At 46.4% G+C, this 22060-nt stretch overlaps 1 protein-coding gene across 8 annotated transcripts in view; it reads left to right on the forward strand.

Annotated features, from left to right (window-relative positions):
• ACACA (acetyl-CoA carboxylase alpha) overlaps positions 1-22060 on the forward strand; it is a 375954-nt gene that overhangs the window by 282875 nt on the left and 71019 nt on the right. For 5 of the 8 annotated variants that reach the window (XM_067020788.1, XM_067020791.1, XM_067020786.1 and 2 more), the window contains one exon: positions 20781-21357. The exons of 1 other annotated variant lie outside the window; for it this stretch is intronic. In XM_067020788.1, the coding sequence (XP_066876889.1) occupies positions 20781-20907 (127 nt within the window). In that variant the 3' untranslated portion in view covers positions 20908-21357. Of the gene's footprint in view, positions 1-10236; positions 12621-20780; positions 21358-22060 lie in introns of those variants that run through there. 2 more of the 8 variants (XM_067020787.1, XM_059048599.2) reach the window with 1 other exon arrangement.

Raw genomic sequence — 22060 nt, forward strand, 5'->3', positions numbered from 1 at the left:
TCACTGTGCCCAGCTGTTAGCTCCAAATGCAGGTACTCAAACTGGATGAGCGATTCTGTGAGGAAAAGCTGGCTGTGTCATAGTTTCCTGGGAAACTACCTTCTCCCCTCCCACAGCCAAGAGTTAGTTGTGTCCTAGAGGCTTCCGTCTTCTCCACGGGCTGTGTGGTGGAGACTGCTGGGGACATTTTTTTAAACTTTTTATTTGGACACATTTCATTTACAGAAAAACTGCAAAACTGAAAACAGTACAGAGAACAAATCTGTACCCAAATGTGCCTGGTATTTACATTTTACCCTTTTTGATGTATCATTTGTGTGTGTGCTTACTCTTTTATATAAGAGTAAGCACACGTGTGTGTGTATTTCTTTTTCTGAACCATTTAAGGGTAAGTTACATATGTCATGGGCCCATCATGGCCCTTTACCCCCAAATAGTTCAGTATGCCTTTGCTAATAGGGATATTCCCTTACATAACCAGAGTAAAATGATTAATTTTTATAAATTGAACATTTTTTCTAAACCACCATTTGCAGACCATTGCTCATTTTGAGTTTGTCTGATGTTACCTCATGATTAGATTCAGGCTGTGCATTTGCAGTCAGAATATTACATCCGTTGTTAGACCTGAACGGTCTACGAGGGATCCCAGCTCGCCCAAGAACCGCCAAGAGTCGAGAGTCGCTGCAACACGCAAGAGGTTTATTAGGAGCCGGTGCACCGGGGTTCCTTGGTCCTCACGCAGGAGGCCGAAGAGGAACCCCCGCCAAGCGGAATCACATACATTTTATAGCTTTCATTTTTCATTATGCAAAGTGTGGATATATCAAGGTTTTTTTCTCATTGGTTTGTTTGTTCCGGACCGGAGTGGGGACTTGGCTCTACTTCCTTGATTGGTTGGCTGTCGGATGCCTACTTTACATTTACCGGAGTGGGGTCTTGGTTCTAGTTCCTTGATTGGTTAGCTGTTGGATGCCTACTTTACATTTTCGTGTTTTTGTGGTGGGGGGTTGAGTCACATGAGTTATGGTTGGCTAGGGCGACCTTTAAACTCTGGCTTAATCATTCTTATCACCCGCCATACTGGTTTGCTCGAGGTCTCATCCCCCGCCATACTTGTTTGCTCGGAACGGTTTCTGCCCAGGGGGGACATTCCAGTATCTTATTGCCAGCCGAAAAAGCTTAAAGCTCAAAAGTATCGATAGGGAAGTAGGGGTGTAAGTATAGTTAAGGCCCTACATTCCCCCCTTTTCTTTTTGCAATTAATTTCAATCATGGAATTTCAGCCTCTCTCTGCAAGCTTTGATATTGTTGTCTTAGCATTAACACTTGTACTGCGCTGACACGTTGCCTGATAAAGGCTATCAAGCGATTTAAAATGCATGGTCCAAAAGTTAAGAGCAGCAACAAAATAATGAGGGGTCCTAACAAGGTGGAAATTAAAGTAGTAAGCCAGGGTGATTTGTCAAACCATGATTGGAACCATCCTTTTTGATTTTCCCTTTCTTGTTGCCTTTTGTCCAGGCGCTCCCTAAGCCTGTCCATAGTTTCGGTGATAGCCCCAGAATGATCAATATAAAAACAGCACTCTTCTTTTAGTGCGGCACATAGTCCACTTTCCTTAAGGAACAGCAGGTCTAGTCCCCTCCTGTTCTGCATTACTACCTCTGAGAGCGAGGTGAGTGATTCTTTTAACTGAGTTATGGAACTTTCTAACGCCCGGAGATCGACATCTACAGCCTGTCTTAAGTTAGCATAGTAGTGAGGTTGTTGGATGAGGGCTGTTGCACCTGTTCCTACCCCGACTGCCGTTCCTAGTCCTAGGAGTACAGCCAGGGTGAGGGTTACGGGCTCTCTCTTAAGTCTCCTTTTGCCTTCATATTCGTCTAGAAAAGATGAATCTGAATGATAGATGAGTCTGGGGACCAGCTGGACTAACACACAAAAGTCGGCCGAAGCATTGAGGACCTCTAGAGAAATGCAAGGGGTCAATCCCGTGTTACATGCCCACCATCCATCCTGAGGAGGGAGGAGATATCCTGAGCCCTGTGGGAGGCTTGAATTGGTACAGAGATGTCGATGGGACGGGGGGGGGGGGGGGGGGGGGGCGTTCCTACACATGTACCGTTTCCTGATACTGAAGACAAGGTCAATTTACTATTTCCTTCTTGTTTCCATCGACATTGATCTGCAGAGTTGACATTACTAAAATTAGAACTATATCCTATAGCATCATAATAAGGGGGAGGAGCAGCATAGCAAAGCCAACATGATTTGGTAGCCTCTGGATTTGTGGCATTTAGGACCCCAAAAGCCGCCTGGACCAATGAGAGCATTCGGTCTCGGGGGGCTCTGGGTTTGATTGTTATTTCTTTTAGTCCAGAAGTCTGGTTTCTTATCCCTGGTAGTATTGTGGGTGGGGCCAAGGGTAGCAGAGGGTGCCCAATCTCAGGATTGGGGCCCATAGGGACGGGAGTAGGGGTCTCGATCTTTAATTTGATGGTCATTAGGAGCCCATCATCATATTCTGCTTTGTAAAACCTTATACCCCATGAATGGCCATCTATCCAATTTTTGTTTTTCTTCCCAGGTTCACTAAAAGAAATTTTAAGGGGATGGCACCACGTTGAACATTCGGGCACATTGTCGTGATGAGTGTAGTTGGCCATTACCTTGATAAAATCCCAGCTAGAGGTGGGTTTCCAGTAGGTGTCCCCAGTGGTTTCACATCCCCAGCTCTTGCAATAGAAATGTTCTCTTCCCCCGCACCGATAATTCAAAGACCGGTGACGATGGAATCCAGGGCATACATAAAAGGAGAGGGCCCTGAGCATGATTCTCTGATTCTTGGTCGAACAACCTCCCCCCCCAGGGACTAATCCCCAGTCCCCGGGCGCTGTCCCCGGCCGCTGATTCGGGGCAGTTTGTTGATCGTGATATCCCCCTACATCCCAGTTAGGGGGGGCTCCCAGGGCCAACTTACAAACATCGGGGAAGAGGTCTGGCCACCAGGTCCAAGGGGCAGTGGTATGGCTAACAGACCATATTACATCTCCAGTTTGGGAAATTACCTGCCAGGTTAAACGCTGGGGCAGGTGAGGACTAAAGTTACTCACAGCCAGTAGGGGTAACAAAGTCAGAGTTATGAGTCTGGTGAGCGCAGGAGCTTGAGCTTGAGCGGGTTGCTGGTCTTTTGGGCCCGCCATTCCGATGATGATGCAGACGCTGGCGCAGCTTTTACGTGTGAGGCGTGAATCCAAGCAGCGATGCCGTCTACCTTTATAGCTGTGGGGGTGGTGAGCAGGACGATGTATGGTCCTTTCCACCGAGGCTCTAGTGTCTGGGTTCGGTGTCGACGGACGTACACGGAATCTCCGACTTGGAAAGGATGAGCCTCTGCTGGTGTTCCGGGTCGGTAAGCCTCTGCCAGCTGGGACCACACCTCCTTTTGGACCAACTGGAGTCCCAATAGCCTAGCATATAAGTCAGTATTATTCTGGCAGTCAGGACTTATTCCTTCCCCGAGCGTGAGAAGGGGAGGTGGGGCCCCGTATAGAATTTCAAATGGAGTGAGATGATAGCGGGAGGGGGTATTTCTAGCCCGAAACAGGGCTAAGGGAAGGAGCACCGTCCAATCTGTACCGCCAGTCTCTATGGACAATTTAGTTAGGGTCTCTTTTAGAGTTCTATTCATTCTTTCTACCTGTCCTGAACTCTGGGGTCTATAGGCACAATGTAATTTCCAATCAGTCCCCAGGTATTTGGCCATACCCTGACTTACCTGGGCGACGAAGGCAGGACCATTATCGGATCCTATTACCTTTGGTGCCCCGAACCGGGGGAAAATTTCTTCTAAGATCTTCTTGGTCACCACAGTAGCTGTCTCCTTTTTCGTTGGGAAAGCTTCTATCCATCCTGAGAAGGTATCTATGAAAACTAGGAGATACCTGTTACCATACCTTCCAGGGCGTATTTCAGTGAAGTCGACCTCCCAATAGGTTCCTGGTCTGTCTCCTCTGAGCCTTTTCCCGCTCTCAAGTTTTCCTTTATGGGAGTTTACCTGTTGGCATGGAATGCACTCCCGGGCAATCTGTTCAGCTAATTTGGTTAGTCCAGGGGTATCATAACCTGCCTTGTGTAGTAGGGATACCATTTTTTTGGTTCCCAAGTGTGTCCATCTGTGAATCTGTTGTAGCATGGGTTTCGCATGTTGAGGAGACAATGTGTCTTTGGTTATGGCTGGGGGGGTTCTTCCCCTGTCATTTGGTTCCCCAGGACTCTTGTCCGATAGTTCTAGTATAATTTCCCCTAGCGCCACTTCTCGTGCCACCCTATCTGCCATGTTGTTGCCCCTTGTCACCGGGGTATTGTCCTTCTGGTGCCCGGGGCAATGAATGATGCTGACTTTAGTGGGGAGCATGAGGGCAGCTAGCAGGGCCACTATTTCCTCTTTGTTCTTAATTTCTTTGCCCGCCGAGGTGAGCAAGCCTCTTTGTTGGTAGATGGCCCCGTGGACGTGGGCGGTAGCAAATGCGTACCTACTGTCCGTATAGATGTTTACCTTTTTGTTTTCTGCTAGTTCCAATGCCCTGGTCATGGCAATTAGTTCAGCCCGTTGGGCCGATGTCCCTTGCGGTAATGCGGCTGCCCAGATGACCTCTTTCCCATCTACCACAGCTGCTCCCGCCCGACGCTTACCTTCTTCTAGGAAACTGCTTCCATCGGTAAACCAGGTAATGTTGGCATCGGGGAGAGGCTGATCCATCAAGTCTGGCCTGCTACCGTGTGCTGCAGCCAATACTTCCTGACAATCATGGATGATGGTGGTGCCTTCTAGGTCGGGGTCAGGCAGCAAGGTGGCCGGGTTAAGTCCTGTGGCTGATGTAAACTTAATACGGTCTGAATTTAACAGCAGGGTTTGGTAATGAGTCATTCTGGCATTTGTTAGCCACCTGTCGGGTGGCTGACGAATCACACTTTCTAATGCATGGGGGGCTGTTATCGTTAAGTTCCGTCCCAAAGTCAATTTGTCAGCATCTTTGACTAAAGCGGCCAAGGCGGCGATTATTTTTAAGCAGGCGGGCCATCCTGTTGCCACAGGATCCAATTTCTTTGATAGGTACGCAACCGGGCGATTCCAGGGGCCCAGTTTCTGAGTTAGTACTCCCTTTGCGATACCTTTATTCTCGGCCACGTACAGATGGAAAGGCTTAGTTACATCTGGTAGTCCCAAAGCCGGGGCTGATAGCAGGGCTCGTTTAATTTGGTCAAAAGCCCGTTGTTCTTTATCACCCCAAGCGAAAGGGATGCCGTTCTTGGTCAGGGGATACAAAGGGGCTGCTAATTCAGCAAACCCTGGAATCCATAGCCTACAGAATCCGGCCGTCCCCAAAAATGCCCTAACCTGTTTAGGACTCTTGGGGGTCGGTATGTGGGCAACGGTGTTTTTCCTGCTTTCCGAGAGCCATCTCTGTCCTTCTTTTAGCAAGTACCCCAGGTAACTGACCTGTCGTTGACATATTTGTGCTTTCTTTGCTGAAGCCCGATATCCCAGTGTCTCAAGTTCCGTTAATAGCCTCTCAGTCCCCCTGACGCAGTCTTCTTGGGTCTCTGCCGCTAAAAGAAGATCATCAACATATTGAAGGAGAGTTACCTGTGGGTCGGACTCTCTATAGGACGCCAAATCCTGGTGTAGGGCCTCGTCGAAAATGGTGGGGGAGTTCTTGAATCCTTGGGGTAGGCGAGTCCAGGTCAGCTGGCCTGACATCCCCGACGCTGGATCCTTCCATTCGAATGCAAAGTAAGGCTGGCTGAGAGAGTCTCAGGCAGAAGAAAGCATCTTTAAGATCCAAAACAGTGTACCAAGTGTGCTGAGGTGGAAGAGTACTTAAGAGGTTGTAGGGGTTGGGCACCGTGGGGTGGAGGTCCACTACTTGCTTATTCACCTCACGTAGGTCTTGTACCGGCCGATAATCATTAGTTCCTGGCTTTTTAACTGGTAAAAGAGGGGTATTCCATGCAGATTGGCACCTTACCAGGATCCCTAATTCCAGCAACCTTTGTATGTGAGGACGAATGCCATCCCGGGCTTCCTTGCTCATAGGGTACTGGCGGACTGTCACCGGGGTGGCGGTTGCTTTGAGTTCTACCACCACGGGGGGGCGATATTTTGCCATTCCCATACCGGCAGTTTCTGCCCAAGCCTGTGGAAACCTGGTCACCCAATCTTGCATATCAACTTGTGGAGGCGAGGGCACTTCATATAACCTATGTTCATCTTCCAGCTTCATAGTCAAAATTTGGAGTAATCTCCCTTTGTTGTCAGTTATGGTGGGTCCTTCTGGTTGGAAGTGGATCTGGGCCCCCACCTTAGAGAGTATGTCTCTGCCTAGCAGAGGGTATGGGCACTCAGGTATGACCAAGAATGAGTGGGTTACTTGTCCCATCCCAAGGTCTACTGTCCTTCGTGTGGTCCATGAGTACTGCTTATTTCCTGTAGCCCCCTGGACCCATGACCTTTTAGTTGAGAGGGGGCCTTTTGGGTGGAGGAGGACTGAGTGCTGAGCGCCGGTGTCTACCAAGAACTGGACGGGTTCCCCCTCCACTTTAAGAGTTACCCTGGGCTCGGGGAGAGGGTCCGAGCCCTGACTTCCCTAATCTTCCTCTTCCAGGGGTAAAATTTTGTCTCTGGTTGGTTTTCCCCCATTCTTCTTTTTAGGGCATTCTCTTACCCAGTGACCTTTTTCTTTACAGTAAGCACATTGATCCTTGTCTAATGGTCGCCTTCCTGTCCGCCCTTCCTGTCTATTCCTGTCTCTAATATTTCCTCCTCTGACTACAGTGGCCAGTATCTTACTCAAATTCCTCTCTTGCCGCTTGTCCCGCCTTAATTCACGGACCTCTTGCTCCTTCTGCTTCCTTTCTTCCCTTTCCTCTTCTGTTTCCCTCTTATTATATACTTTATCTGCCTCTTTTACTAAGTCCTGAATTGAGAAACCTTGTAGGCCATCCAGCCTTTGTAACTTCTTTCTAATGTCAGGGGCCGCCTGGTCAATAAAGGCCATTGCTATGGTGGCCTTATGTTCCTCAGAAGTTGGATCATAAGGAGTGAACCGTCTAAAAGCCTCCATTAAGCGTTCTAGGAACACGGTTGGTGACTCCTGGGGCCCGAGTTACCTCTCTTACCTTGGCCAAATTCGTGGGGCGCCTGGCCGCTCCATGGAGACCCGCCACCAGAGCCTGGCGATACATCTTCAGGTGCTCCTACCTTCTGGGGTATTGAAGTCCCAATTCGGCCTGACGAGTGGAAAACCGGCATCAATCTCGTTAGGCAACTGGGTAGGTTGCCCATTGGCGCCTAACACATTCTTTCTAGCCTCCAAGAGAACCCGTTGCCTTTCCTCAGTTGTGAGGAGAGTCTGGAGGAGCTGTTGACAATCGTCCCAGGTGGGTTGGTGGGAGAAGACAAGAGACTCTATTAGAGCAGTGAGAGCCTGTGGATTTTCAGAGAAAGTAGGGTTATGCATCTTCCAGTTATAAAGATCTGCAGAGGAAAAGGGCCAGTATTGGAGGGGCCTATTCCCGTGGTTATCGGGGGGGCCATATTCTCTAAGGGGTAGAGCGGTAGAATCCGGGGAAATAGCCCTCCGGCTTCTGGTGCCCGCCGAGGGACCCCCCCCTCTGCCACAACAGGTGGCCCTATTGGTGCGGAGGGTTGTGGAGCTGGGGAATCGGGAGGCGGTATGGGGTCTAGGGCTGGAGGGTAAGGTGGTGGTGGGGGATCGAGGAGAAGCAGATCGGACTGCAAGTCTGGATATATCGCCTTCCGTGGGTCCGGGGCTTCAGATGACTTCTCGGCGTCCGGGGCTTTTTTCAGGGCCAGTACTTCCGACCGTGCTGGTGCACATGCAGACATGCCTGTTGAGGGAACAAAGGGCCGGACCCACGGAGGCGGGGGGAGAACTAGATCTTCCCAGACCAGGATATATGGTGTCTGGTCTGGGTGTCCGTGGGGTCCTGTGTTAAAGACCCTAGACTTGACTAGCCTGATCTGATCTAACATAAAGGATCCCTCGGGTGGCCACCCTGTCTGAAATGTAGGCCACTCAGAGGTACACAGCGTTTGCCATCTCCCTTTCCTTACTTCTACCGAAAGGTTGTGGGCCCTAGACTTAACTTCGGTCCAGTGACTTAGAGTGAGAGAGAGAGGCGTCGTCATAGTTTGTCCCATTATCGTCCGTCAGGAGAAAGATAGAGCACAGGAGAACAATAAAATTTCAGAAGACACACCTTAATATTGCCGCCGCGAGCTCGTTTTAAAACTGCAACCAACTCAGATTCAGATGGCAGTTTGTATATCCTGCCAGGACCGGTGAAGGGGAGACAAAATTTGTCTCTCCTTCCAGATGGACCACCAGGGCGTCCCCCAGGGTCCGTGGACACCAGCTATTGGCACGTCTGCCTAGCCAGGAGTCCAATACAGATTTCACAGCGAGCCGGTTCACACGGCTTCTTTCTGATGGCGGCTTACAGAGGACAGAAGACGAACAGACAGACAATTAGGCCTACCTGATACCTCCAACTCCCGAGGTTCCTGCCACCCGGGGCGAGTGGGGATCCCGGACGAGCCCCCAATCTGTTAGACCTGAACGGTCTACGAGGGATCCCAGCTCGCCCAAGAACCGTCGAGAGTCGCTGCAACACGCAAGAGGTTTATTAGGAGCCGGTGCACCGGGGTTCCTTGGTCCTCACGCAGGAGGCCGAAGAGGAACCCCCCCCAAGCGGAATCACATACATTTTATAGCTTTCATTTTTCATTATGCAAAGTGTGGATATATCAAGGTTTTTTTCTCATTGGTTTGTTTGTTCCGGACCGGAGTGGGGTCTTGGCTCTAGTTCCTTGATTGGTTAGCTGTCGGATGCCTACTTTACATTTTCGTGTTTTTGTGGTGGGGGGTTGAGTCACATGAGTTATGGTTGGCTAGGGCGACCTTTAAACTCTGGCTTAATCATTCTTATCACCCGCCATACTTGTTTGCTCGGAACGGTTTCTGCCCAGGGGGGACATTCCAGTATCTTATTGCCAGCCGAAAAAGCTTAAAGCTCAAAAGTATCGATAGGGAAGTAGGGGTGTAAGTATAGTTAAGGCCCTACACCGTGATGATTTGGCCTCACAAGGTACCATATCTGGAGGCACATGATGTCATCTGCCTGTCCCAGTGTTAGTTTCCATCACCTGATCAAGCTGTTACTCAACTTCTCCACTGTATAATTCCTGTTTTCCCATCCCCCTTGAACCTAATAAGCGGTCTGAGGAGAGACACTTAAAGGCCTTGCAGATTCCTGCTCATCAGAATTTCCACCTAGATTTAGCATCCAGGGACGATTCTTGTCTGATCCAGTCTTTTTTTTTTTAAATTAATTTATTTATTTTTATTTCTGGTTGCGTTGGGTCTCCGTTGCTGCACGCGGGCTTTCTCTGTGGCAAGCAGGGGCTACTCTTGGTTGTGGTGCGCGGGCTTCTCGTTGCGGTGGCTTCCTTTATGGAGCCCGGACTCTAGGCGCGTGGGCTTCAGCACTTGTGGCTCGCGGGCTCTACAGCACAGGCTCAGTAGTTGTGGCGCACGGGCTTAGTTGCTCCGTGGCATGTGGGATCTTCCCGGACCAGGGCTCGAACGCGTGTCCCCCGTGCTGGCAGATTCTCAGCTACTGTGCCACCAGGTATGTCCCTGATCCAGTCTTTACAGTGAGGTTGCAAAGTGACAGTGTTCCAACTCCTGCACATCCTGCACAATCACATCTCACCACCCCAATTCTCCTGTAAGCAAAAGTCCTCTCTCCTCCATTTATTTTATATTCGTTATTGATATAGACTGGTGAATGTCTTTTTTCAATGATTTGTAATTCATTATTTTGATGCCCCAAATGTCCCAGATTTAGCCAGTGGGAGCACCTTCAGGCTGGGTCCACTATCTTTGTGACATGACCCCATCGGGGTTTGGGGTTTTGTTTTTTGAGGTTACTTCCTCACTTTCTGACATAACAAAATGTTTCAGGTTCTTGTGGTATCTTGCTGCTGGGGACATTTTAGAGGTAGGAAAATGAATCAGGTGAGGCAGGGACTGCAGGGTCCGCAGTGGACTCTGGGAGCAGGTTTCTTGGGCAGTTCTGAAGCTGCCCTGATCTAGGCACTGCTGCCTCTCTCTCGTCCTCATTGTCCCGAATCTTCCCCTCCAGCTTGGTACAGGCCAATCCAGAGGTTGCCATGGATTCCATCGTCCACATGACCCAGCACATCTCGCCCACTCAGCGAGCAGAAGTCGTTCGGATCCTCTCCACGATGGACTCCCCGTCAACGTAGGAAGAGCTTCCTGCCCACCCCTGCCCTGCCTCCGGAGCAAAGGGCTACAGCTGCCTTTCACACCTGAAGCCACTGTAATTAGAAGGCACACGAGACCAGCACTGGAATCCAAGTGGCATTTTGCTTCCCCTCAGTGTTTTCAGGTTACGCATGACATACTGGGACATAGGGTCACAAGCCCCGACTCCAGCCCACCGGTCACACCTACCCCGTTCAGTATTTATTATTACCCTGGCTGTGACGGCAGTCCTCTCTCCCTGCCCAGGACCTAAGAAGGCAATGACAGGTACAAGCACCTACCAAGAAGTCTTACTACACGCCAGCAGGGCCATCCTCCTGTCCTGACCGCCCCTCGGTCCGGCCCCGGGAAGTGGGAGCTGTTGCCAGGCAGTCAGCAGCCCGCGCCCGCCCCTGGCCCCGTGAGCCTGCAGCCACCGGCAGCAGAGGAGGGCCGGGGCTGAGGCCACAGGCCCAGCACCAGGCGTGGGGAGAGGAGGAAGCCTCGGGTCTGTTGTTTCTTACCCCACGCTCAGCCTGGTCCACACCAGGCACCCAGTTTCATCACACCAAGGTACTGCTTATGAAGAAAAATAAGAGCATGAAATCTGCAAGCTCCATGGAACTCAAAGATGAGGGCAAAACCACGATCCAAGAAGCAGAGAAAGCAAAGAGACCAAGTCACTGTTGTCGATTTAGGGGCCTCACCCGGGGGCTCCCTTCTCAGAACAAGCGCAGAGACGGTTGACCTGCCACTGCCCCATGTGCCACTGCTCGGCTATAGCTGAGATGCCCGGGGTCCCACTGGCCGTGTCGTAGCCCGAGCGGGCGGAGGAGGAGCCAGGGGAGCTGCCCTTCCCGTCACTGATGGAAAGTACTCACCATGCGACAGCGAGAGCGGGCCAGCCAGTCTCTCTTTTGAGGATGCGGAAGGCTGTTACTGTTAAGCCTGGAGCTTTGATCGTTACAGGAGGTTAACGGTGCCTACAGGGCCATCGTCTCTGTTTCTGGGACCACTCTTCTAGCAGCTGACACTCTTACTCACTTTGGGTCTCGTCTCTTCCTTGAATGTACACAGGCACAGCCGGTTTCCCCCGAGCCACAGAAAGGAGCCCTGGTGACATAAGTGCTCTCGGCGCTGAGAACTGGCCTTCCCCGCTTTGGGGAGGCTTCCAGGGAACACAGAATCCATGTGACCTTAAGATTATCCACAACCCCATCATGGTGCTGCTGTCTTCCAGGCCCACGGGTCCCTCCCTGGCCTCCTCATGGGTGATGGAAAGTTTCTTTTCAACAACCAGTTTATTCAAGGAGAGAGCTTACTGATCCCCCCATCCGTGTTCCTAAAGCAAGAGTGGCAGGTGATCAGGGCTTGGGTAGCATCCGGCTCCTACAGTGCAGCTAATTGCCTTTGTCACTGATGACCAAGGGGGAAATCACTAAGACGTCTGAGAAGCAGCAGTTATGAATATGTCCGTACGAGCTACGGTTTTGAGCCTTAACCCTACAGTTCATGCACAAGAAAGGGCTCCACTCCTCTCCTTTGGGAACTGTTTGTGCAGATGGGCACCATGCGGCTGGATGGGTTGCCACCTGCCCCCAGGAGCCTGGAGCCTCGGCCCGGCTGCCCTGCTGCGGGGGGTTCAGCACCATCCAAGCCAAGGAGGGCAGGAGAAGGTGGGGAACAATTTTCAGTCCAGGAAGCACGTCCACTGTTGCTGGTGTTTGCTTACCCAGTAGGCATGGATTCTCCTTTGACCAGATAATTCCTCTAAATTTTTCTACAATAAATAAAATTCCACACGCCTACAGGTGGTGTGGAGTCCTGTGCTTGCCCTGGCGTTTTTTCGGGGCAGAGGGCAGGTGACGCTTGTTTACCTCCCCCCAGCCCCCAACAAAATTATGACACATTAAATGAATACATTTAGTTTCTAGAGCTCTGCGATGCTCACCGCCCACCCCACCCCCCATCCGCAGGGCGCCTCACTTTAGGTCTTACCTGGACGGAGCTCTTTCCTATGGAGAAGTCAGGAAGAGACACAGCCCATTGCACACACGAGGTCACCGAGGCAGGAGGAGGGTGAGCAACGTATCAGCTGAGACTCGCCTGAGCTAGGATCACCATGTTGTCCGCTCACTTCGGCCACAAAGCAGCCTTTGCTTGTCTTACTGAGCATTCAATGGACGCACAGCCTGAAGAGCAAGGAGCTTCAGTCAAATGTATTCTTTTCACGTTTTGTTGAAATAAACCTCCACGTTTGTAGATGAGTCACTGTGTGTCACTTTAGCCCACGCCCAGCACCTCCCACTGGTTCCACTCTGCATAGGGGAGCTTTGTAAGGGCGAGCCCTACCCCTGCCGAAAGTAGAGCCAGTGTAAGGACAGAGCGGTGCATGGTGCTTCTGCAAACGACACCATTCCCAGCCTGGGCAGTTTTCGGGTCCACATACCCTTGATGGGCTGGGCAGTTCCATGGGTCTTGAAGTGAACACGAAGGTTTGAACCTCTGGGTTTACATGATTTGTGGCATTTTCTGGGTCAAGTGAATAGCAAACCATTTTCAGAGACCACTTCAGGCTCCCTTTATGGAGAAGTTGTAGATTCTCTGAATAACTTAGCTACTTTTGAACGCTAACTCTGGGCACAAAAAGGCACTAGGGGCAGGAAACTCAGGCTTGTGTGCCTTCAACCCTCTGCTTCAGTTTCTATGAATCCATGTGGTTGAAGCAGGAATAACATCTGCAAAGAAAGGCACAGGCCACAAGAGAGGAGGGAGGGGAAGCATCGGCCTTTGCTGACTATTAAACTTGGTGCTGGGTCCGTTTCTCTTTGGGATGTACTGCAAAGCAAAGGGTGGCTTTTGGCAATTTACAAAATAGTTATCAGTTTGAGTCACCCTAAGCTAGATGTTCTAGAAAGGGGAGCAGGGAGGGAGAGTCAGGATCCGGGGGAAGGTGCTGCTCTCCCCACTAAGCAGGCAGCTGAGAACCGGACCCCACGTGTAAACTTGGCGCCATCCCTAGTCTCGGCCAGCACCCGTCGGTGGTTCTCAGGAAGGTCAGCAGGATTAATGGGAAGATTCCACTGCTGCCTCTGGGAACTTGCCTGATACATACAGTGCTTTCATCTGTTGTTGGGGAATGCCATTTCCTTCATCAGTCTTGAAAGCTTTCATTAGTATTACTTTGGGGTAATAAGGAAAAGATTGAACGGCAAGGGTTCAGTCTTTTGGGAAATGGGATGTAAGCTGGGCCCACACGTCTTTCCCCAGCTGAAAAGCAAGAACACAGTGACAAATGCCAGTGCCTCATGACCATCATAGGGAGAACCCTTCGCACGCTCCTTCCGTGTGTGAGATTCCGCACCAGGCTGTGGTGAGAGGCCTGGAGAGGTGCTGAGCTGGAGGTGAACCTTCATTCAAATGCTGGCTCCTCAGCTTGGGCACAAGAAAGGTAAAACCCAGGCCTGCACTGATCCACATGGTGAGACGGAACCAAAGACATCCAGGCCCTAAATTAAGAAAAAGCTAACAGAGCATTTTTGCCCATACTAACAAGTACTTTTGTAGCCATGTGGGGATACAACAAGATGAATGCAGCCTAGAAGAGAGCTTTCACCCTTGAAGACATTATGCAAGTGACACATTATACCAGATACAAAATGGGAAATATTGTGCGATTCCACTTATATGAGGTACGGAGAATTATCAAATTCACAGAGACAGAAAGTAGAATAGGAGTTACTAGGGGCTGTAGGGAGGAGGAAATGGGGAATTATTGTTTAATGGGTGTAGGGTTTCAGTTTGGGATGATGAAAAAGTTCTGGAGATGGACAGTGGTGATGGTTGCACAACAAAGTGAATGTACTTAATGCTACTGAACTGTGCACTTAAAAACTGTTAAAATGGTAAAGTTTATGTACATTTCACCACAATGAAAAAAAAGAAATTCTGGAGTTGTAAAGTACAATAACAAATGAAAAATTAACTAGAGGGACTAAATAGTAGACTCAGGAAGGCAGAAGAAAGAATCTGTGAACTTGAAGATAGAGCAATACAAAGTATCCAACATGAAGAACAGAAAAAATGAACAGAGCCTCAGAGATCCATACAACAACATCAGGTATAACAATTGACGTGTAATGGGAATGCCAGAAGGAGGGTAGAGAAAGGGACAGGAAAAATATTTGAAGAAATCATGGCTGAAACCTTCCAAATATGATGGAAAACAACCTGCAGATCCAAGAAGCTCAATAGATCCCAAGGAGGATACATACAAAAAGATCTATACCTAGACACTTCATAGCCAACCTGTTAAAAGACAAAGTCTTGAAAAAAGCTAGAGAAAAACAACTCATCAAGGAACAACAAAACAAATAATAAATGACAAATAACAGCAATGGAAGCTAGAAGGCAGTGGGCTGATATATTCAAAGTGCTACAAGAATTTAAACAACTGTCAACCAAAAATCCTATATCCAGCAAAACAGAGATGAAATAAAGATATCCCCCACCACCACCAAAAAAGGGGAAGAATTCAGTGATCTAAAATTTGCTTTATAAGAATTAAAGACAATCATTCAGATGATTCCAGATGGTAATTTGAATCTACACAAAGATATGGAGAGGTACTTGAAAAGGTAAATATATGAGTAAATATAAAAGACTGAGTGTGTGTATTCTTTTAACTTTGTAAAAGAAATAAAATTACATAAAACAATAATTATATTGCTATATTTTGGGGGTCTATAGCATATATAAATGTGATATGATAATTAGACAAAGGGGAAGAAAAATTGAGCTATATCAAAAACAAATTCCTATATTTTACCAGAAGTTAGTATTTATCTCAGATTGTAATGTAATCCCTAGAACAACCACTAAGAAAATAACTTAAAAATATATAGTAAATGCAAATGATATATCTAATAGGGGATTAATATGCAGAATGTATAAAGAACTTCTACAATTCAACAACAGAAAAACCCAAATAACTTGATTTTAAAATGGGCATACAACTTGGATAGACATTTCTCTTAAGGTTATATACAAATGGCCAAAAAGCACATGAAAAGATGCTCAGCATCACTAATCTTTAGAGAAATGCAAATCAATCACAATGAGATATCACCCCACACCCATCAGGATGGCTTCTATCAGAAAACAGTGTTGGCAAAGATGTAGAGAAATTAGGACTCTTTGCACTGTTGGTGAAATTGTAAAATGGTGCAACCACTATGGAAAACAGTATGGCAATTCCTCAAAAAAATTAAAAATAGAATTACCATATGACCCAACAATCCCAATTCTAGATATATATCCAAAAGAATTGAAAGCAGAGAACATTATGCTTTGTGAAATAAGCCAGTCACAAAAAAGACAAATACAGTATGATTCCATTTATATGAGATAGCTAAAGTAGTCAAGGGATTTCCCTGGTAGTCCAGTGGGTAAGACTCTGCTCTTCCAATGTAGGGGGCACGGGCTCAATCCCTGGTCAGGGAACTAAGATCCTGCATGCCGCATGGTGTGGCCAAAATTTTTTTTTAAATAAAAAATAAAGTAGTCAAAATTCATGAAAAAGAATGTACAATGGTTGTTACCAGGGGCTGAGGGAGAGGAAAATGGGGAGTTATTGCTTAGTGGGTATAGAGTTTCAGTTTTTGCAAAATGAGTAAGTTCTGGAGATCTGTTGCACAACAATGGGAATATACTTAACATTACTGAACTGTACACTTTTAAATGGTTAAGATTGTAAGTTTTAAGTATTTTACCACAATTTTTAAAAAAGAATAAATACATAGTAAATACAACAACAATGGAATTAAAATGGCATACTACTTAACACAAAAGAAGGCAACAAAAGAAGGCAATAAAGGAGGAACAAATGGATAAAAAACTTAGCAGTAACTACACTAAGTTTGAAAGGACTAAACACTCCAATCAAAAGGCAGAGACTGTCAAACTAGATACAAATAACTCTATGCTGTCTACAAGAAACACACTTTAGATTCAAAGACAAAGTATAGAAAACCATATACCATATAAACAGTAACCATAGGAGAGCTGGAGTGGCTACATTAACACTGGAGAAAATATACATTAAGATAAATATCACTAGAGACAAAGGAAAAATTATAATGATTAAAGCATCAATTTGTCAGGAGCTGCAACAATTACAAATGTATACACACCTAAAAACAGAGCTCCAAAATACATAAGGGAAAAATTAACAGAAGTAAATAAAAGAATAGGACTTCCCTGGTGGCGCAGTAGTTAAGAATCCACCTGCCAATGCAGGGGACACAGGTTCGATCCCTGGTCCAGGAAGATCCCACATGCCACGGAGCAACTAAGCCCGTGTGCCACAACTACTGAGCCTGCACTCCAGAGCCCGCGAGCCACAACTATTGAGCCCATGTACTGCAACTACTGAAGCCCACGTGCCTAGAGCCCGTGCTCTGCAACAAGAGAAGCCACTGCAGTGAGAAGCCCATGCACTGCAACAAAGAGTAGCCCCCGCTCGCCACAACTAGAGAAAGTCTGCATGCAGCAACAAAGACCCAATGCAGCCAGGAAAAAAAAGAGAATAAATAGACAATTCAATAGTAACAGGCCCTTGCAAGATCAATAACTTCCATCCTAAGAAACGGGGAGGGGGGGGGAGGGAGAACAAACTAAACCCGAAGTGAGCAGAATTAATGAAAAAATAAAGACTAGAGTGGTAACTGATTAGACAGCAAACAAAAAATAGAGAAAAATTAATAAAACCAAAAGTCAGTGCTTTGAAAAGATTTTTTTAAATTGACAAACAAGATGAAAAGAGAAGACAAAATTTCCAAAATCAGAAATGAAAGAGGAGACCCTGCTAGTGACCTTGTACTGAAATTGAAAGGATTATAAAGGAATTTTATAAGCCATTCTATGTCAACAAATTAGACAACTTAAATAAAATGTCCTAGAAAGACACAAATTTACCAAAACTAACGAGAAGAAACAGAAAATCTGAATAGACCTTTAACACGTTAAAAAAAAAAAAAGTAATTAAAAACGTTCTCACAAAGAAACGCCCAGTCCTGGAAGATTTCACTGCTGAATTTGCTATCAAATATTTAAAGAAGAAATACCAATCTTTCACAAACTTTTTCGGAGAACAGAAGAGAACATTTTCCAGTTCATTCTAGAGTGCCAGTATTATCCTGATACCAAAGCCCACAAAGACATCACAAGAAAGGAAAACTATAGACCAATATCTCTCATGAAGATAGACAGAAAAGTCCTTAGCAAATACTAGCAAATTGAACCCAGCAACATATTTTTAAAAAATTATACACCATAGCCAGGTGAGATTTGTCCCAGGACTGCAAAGTGCATTTAACATCCAAATGAATTAATGTAATACACCATATTAATAGAATAAAGGAAAAAAAATACATGATCATCTCAATAGATGCAGAAAAAGCATTTCGTAAAATCCAACAGCCATTCCAGATAAAAATTTTCTACAAACTATGAAGAGAAAGGAATTTCCTCAACCTGACAAAGGGCATCTATGAAAAACCTCAACTAATGTCATACTTAACAGTGAAAAGACTGAATGTTTTTCCTCTTAAGATCAGGAATAAGGCAAGAATATTAACCCTTGCCACTTCTACTCAGCATTGTATCAGAGGCTCTAGCAAGTGCAATAGGCTAAATAAATAAAAATTAAAGGCTTATATATTGGAAAGAAAGGATTAAAACTGTCTTTATTCACAGATGAAATGATCCTGTGGGAGAGATCCATTTTTTAAAACTAGAACCACCAAAAAAATCAACTGCATTTCTATATACTAGCAAGGAACAATCCAAAAATGAAATTAAGGAAAAACATTTCATTGACAATATCATCAAAAACAATAAAATACTTAGGAATAAATCTGACAAAAGAACTGCAAGATTTATACACTGAAAATTATAAAACACTGCTGAGAGAAACTGAATATAAATAAATGAGGAGATATATTCCATGTTCATGGATTGGAAGACAACATTGTTAAGATGGCAGTTCTCCTTAAATTGATCTATAGATTCAATGTAATCCCTATCAAAATCCCAGCAGGCATTGTTACAGAAATGAACAAATTTATCCCAAAATGTACATGGAAATACAATGGACCAGAATAGCCGAAAAAATGATTTTGATAAAAATTTGGAGGACTTAAACTATCCAATTACAAAACTTTCACTGGTGTAAAAACAGGCAAATAGAATGGAACAAAATTAAGAGGCTGGAAATAAATCCTCACATTTATGGTCAATTGATTTTCTACAGAGGAGTTAAGGCACTTCAACAAGGGGAAAAATAGTCTTTCCAACAAATGATACTGGGACAACTGGATATGCACATGCAAAATTATATTTTTAGACCCTCACATCATATGCAAAAATTAACTCAAAATGGATTATAAACCTAAATGTAAGAGTTAAAAGTATAAAACTTCTGAGGAAAACAGGAGAAAAATCTTTATGACCTTGGGTCACACAAAGATTTTTTAGATCTGACACCAAAAACAATCCATAAAAGAAAAAAAAAACTGATAAACTAGAACATCAAAATTTTAAACATTTTTGATTCAAAAGACAACATTAAAATAAAAAGGCTCACTATAGACTGGGAGAAAATATTTGCAAATCATTTTCTGATAAGGAATCTGTATTTAGAATATATAAAGAATTCTTACTATGTAATAAGACAAGCAACTCAATTAAAAATGAGCCAAAGATCTGAAAAGACGTTTCACCAAAGAAGGTAGATACATGAATGGCTAATCAACACATGAAAAGCTGTTCCACATCACTAGTCGTTAAGGAAATAGAAATTAAAGCCACAGTGAGAGCCCCACTGCTCACTAGAATGGCTACAATCACAATATAGACAAGAAGAAGTGAGGCTGTGGAGCAACTGGAATTCTCACATTGCTGGTGGGAATGCAAAGTGGTACAGCCACTGTGGAAAACATTTAGGCTGTTTCTCAAAAGTTTAAACATAAACTTACCATATGACCCAGCAATTCAGAAACGAACACAACATTGTAAAGCAACTGTACCCCAATTAAAAAAAAAAAATTCCACACCTAGGTATCCAGCCAAGAGAAATGAAAACATGTTCCACAAAGACTTGTGATTGTTTATATCAGCTTTATACACAATGGCCAAAATCTGGAAACAACCCAAATGGTCATCAATAGGCAAAGAGATAGATAAAATATGGTGTATCCATACACTGGGTGCCAGTCAGCAACAAAAAGAAACAAATTAACCACATATGCTCTGCGGGATGAACCTTAAGCTCAGTGAAAGAAGCCGCACACAAAGACTACATATTGTACAATATGATCCTATTTAAATGAAACACCCAGAAAAGACAAATCTATAGTTACAGAAAGCAGATCAGTCATTGCCCTGGGGCAGGGATGGTATTGAGGATTGACTGCAAACCAGCACAAAATTATTTGCTGGGGTGATGAAATGTTCTAAAAATGGAGTGTGTTGATTCAGGTAGCACAGCCCTACAGACTTACTAAAAATCCTGAAACTGTACATTTACAATGAGTGAATATTATGCTAAGTAAATTACACCTCAATATCAAAGCTGCAAAAAACTGTAACCAGCAGGGAGTAGGAGTGCACTAACCTTACCACCAACACCCAACAGCCTGCCCTCCTGCCTCTGCTCCTGTTTCCACAAACCCCTCCTCCAACACCCACTGTTCTCTGTGCCGAGACCCTCGCAGACTCCCCAGGGAGTGGTTTCTATTCAGCTCACAGCATTGCTTGTGCAATGACAGTCTTCCTGTCTACCCTCCCATAGGACTCAGATCCTCCAGATCCAGAGCTGTGTCCACTAGGTCTTCCCTCCCAGTTCCCTGAGAAAGTCTTGTTGAGAGAAAAGCAAGACCCCTGTTGATCTCTCATGTAGGAATAAAGTTTAAACTTCTATTCAGCAGCTAAACACAGAGACTGACCCTGGTACCTTTTAATCGAGTTACAAAATGATCTTTTTAGAATCATTTTGCTTCTATGACCCATTTTATTACTACTTTTCCTCCAAATCTATTCTGGTCTATCTCCCTCTGATCTCACCCAACCAAGCCCTGCCTGTGTCTGAGAAGGCCTTGCTGGGACCCGGCAGGGGCCCAGCAGGATGACCACTGGGGGTGAGGGCTCCAGTCACCTGCAAGCAACCTTGGCCGTCACAAAACCTGGTACTCACACGCACGTTTCACAATAACCAGGCAGAGCCCTGCACTTTGTTTCTGTGACCTCAAGTCCCAGCAGAGCCCTAGCTAATGCTCTTCCCTACAAGCCACAGCCCTGCTCCAGGCCCAGGCTGGACTGATTTACTCAGCACCCAACAGGCATGTAAACAATATTACATCACAGGTACTCCTGCTGGTCCAGACGCTGGCTGAGTGGTGGGGAGACCCTGAAGAGGGAAATTCGAGCTCGGCCGGCCGTCAGGGAGCCCTGCCTGACGTCACAGCCAGCAGTGAAGGGACTTCACACCTAACCCTGGTCACAAGCGCCCAGGCTCAACTAACCAACAGCGGGGCCTACCCGCGGCAGAGCAGGTGCAAACACTGCACGGGTCGCCGACCCCTTAGAGCGGCGCTGCCTGGAGGGAAGGTGCCTGCCTTCCCACAGAGTTTCCCAGCCCCAGGAGCTGGAGTGATTTGGCCCTGGGTGCTGCAAACACTACCTCCACCGCCTGATACCCGCGCATACAAAAGTCAGCCACCCAAACGACGTCTAGGCACATACAAAGGCGCAATTATGGGAGGCAGAAACCTCTCAACTCCAGCCTTGCATCTGAAACTCCACCCTAAAATATCTGCATGTTAAACGACCAAGGACAGTTAAGCTTTCAAAGGGAGAAGATCAAAGTGCTGTCATCTTTTAATTTAATCCTTTTGTTGCATCAATGGTCTTAAGAGGATGAGAGAGATCAGAATAAAAATGGAAACAAACTATATCTTTGTGGGTGTTGTGTTTTAGGCTTTTTTTCCTCAGTTTGGGCCACAAAATAGGTCAGCTCCATTACTAATCAGCCTTCCCACAAATATTTAAAACAAATTGAATTGCACACCCAATACCCATCACAATTACACCAGGCACAATAACTAAATTAGCAATTCAACAAAATAATTGGAAATGCGATTCTCTCTATCCCACCAGTCTCCCTCGAGGGTTTAGCCGATCTATGGGGGAAAACTCAGCTTTCCTAATTCTGCAGCTAATTAGAGACACACTTGTAAATGAAGTTGTTTGTCTTAAAGTTGAAATTCTCTTCTGAGGGTGGGGGAGAGGGAAGGAGAGAGGATTTATTTATCTACTTGCTCCAGTCCGGAGCAAGTAGATAAACAGGTATCAAGAGCGCACGCCTGGGTTCTGAGGAGCAGCCCTTTCTGCAGTTAATAAAGCGTCACCGTTTCGCCGTCACTTATCTGGTAATGAACGACTTCGTCACAGCCGTCCTCGCCGACGGCCTCGCTGAGAGAGGCGTGCCTTTTAAAGGCCCTCGAGACCGGTCGGGGGGTGCTGCCAGGCACTGCTATTTCGGGACCCACAGGGCGACAGGAAGGTCAGCGCCGAGCCCAGGCGGTATCAGCGCGGCCAGTTGGGACCCGAGGAACCAAAGGCTCATCCTCCCAGGAAGCGAAGGG

This window comes from Kogia breviceps, chromosome 19 (assembly GCF_026419965.1).
Source record: "Kogia breviceps isolate mKogBre1 chromosome 19, mKogBre1 haplotype 1, whole genome shotgun sequence".
NCBI classification, from domain to species: domain Eukaryota; kingdom Metazoa; phylum Chordata; class Mammalia; order Artiodactyla; family Physeteridae; genus Kogia; species Kogia breviceps.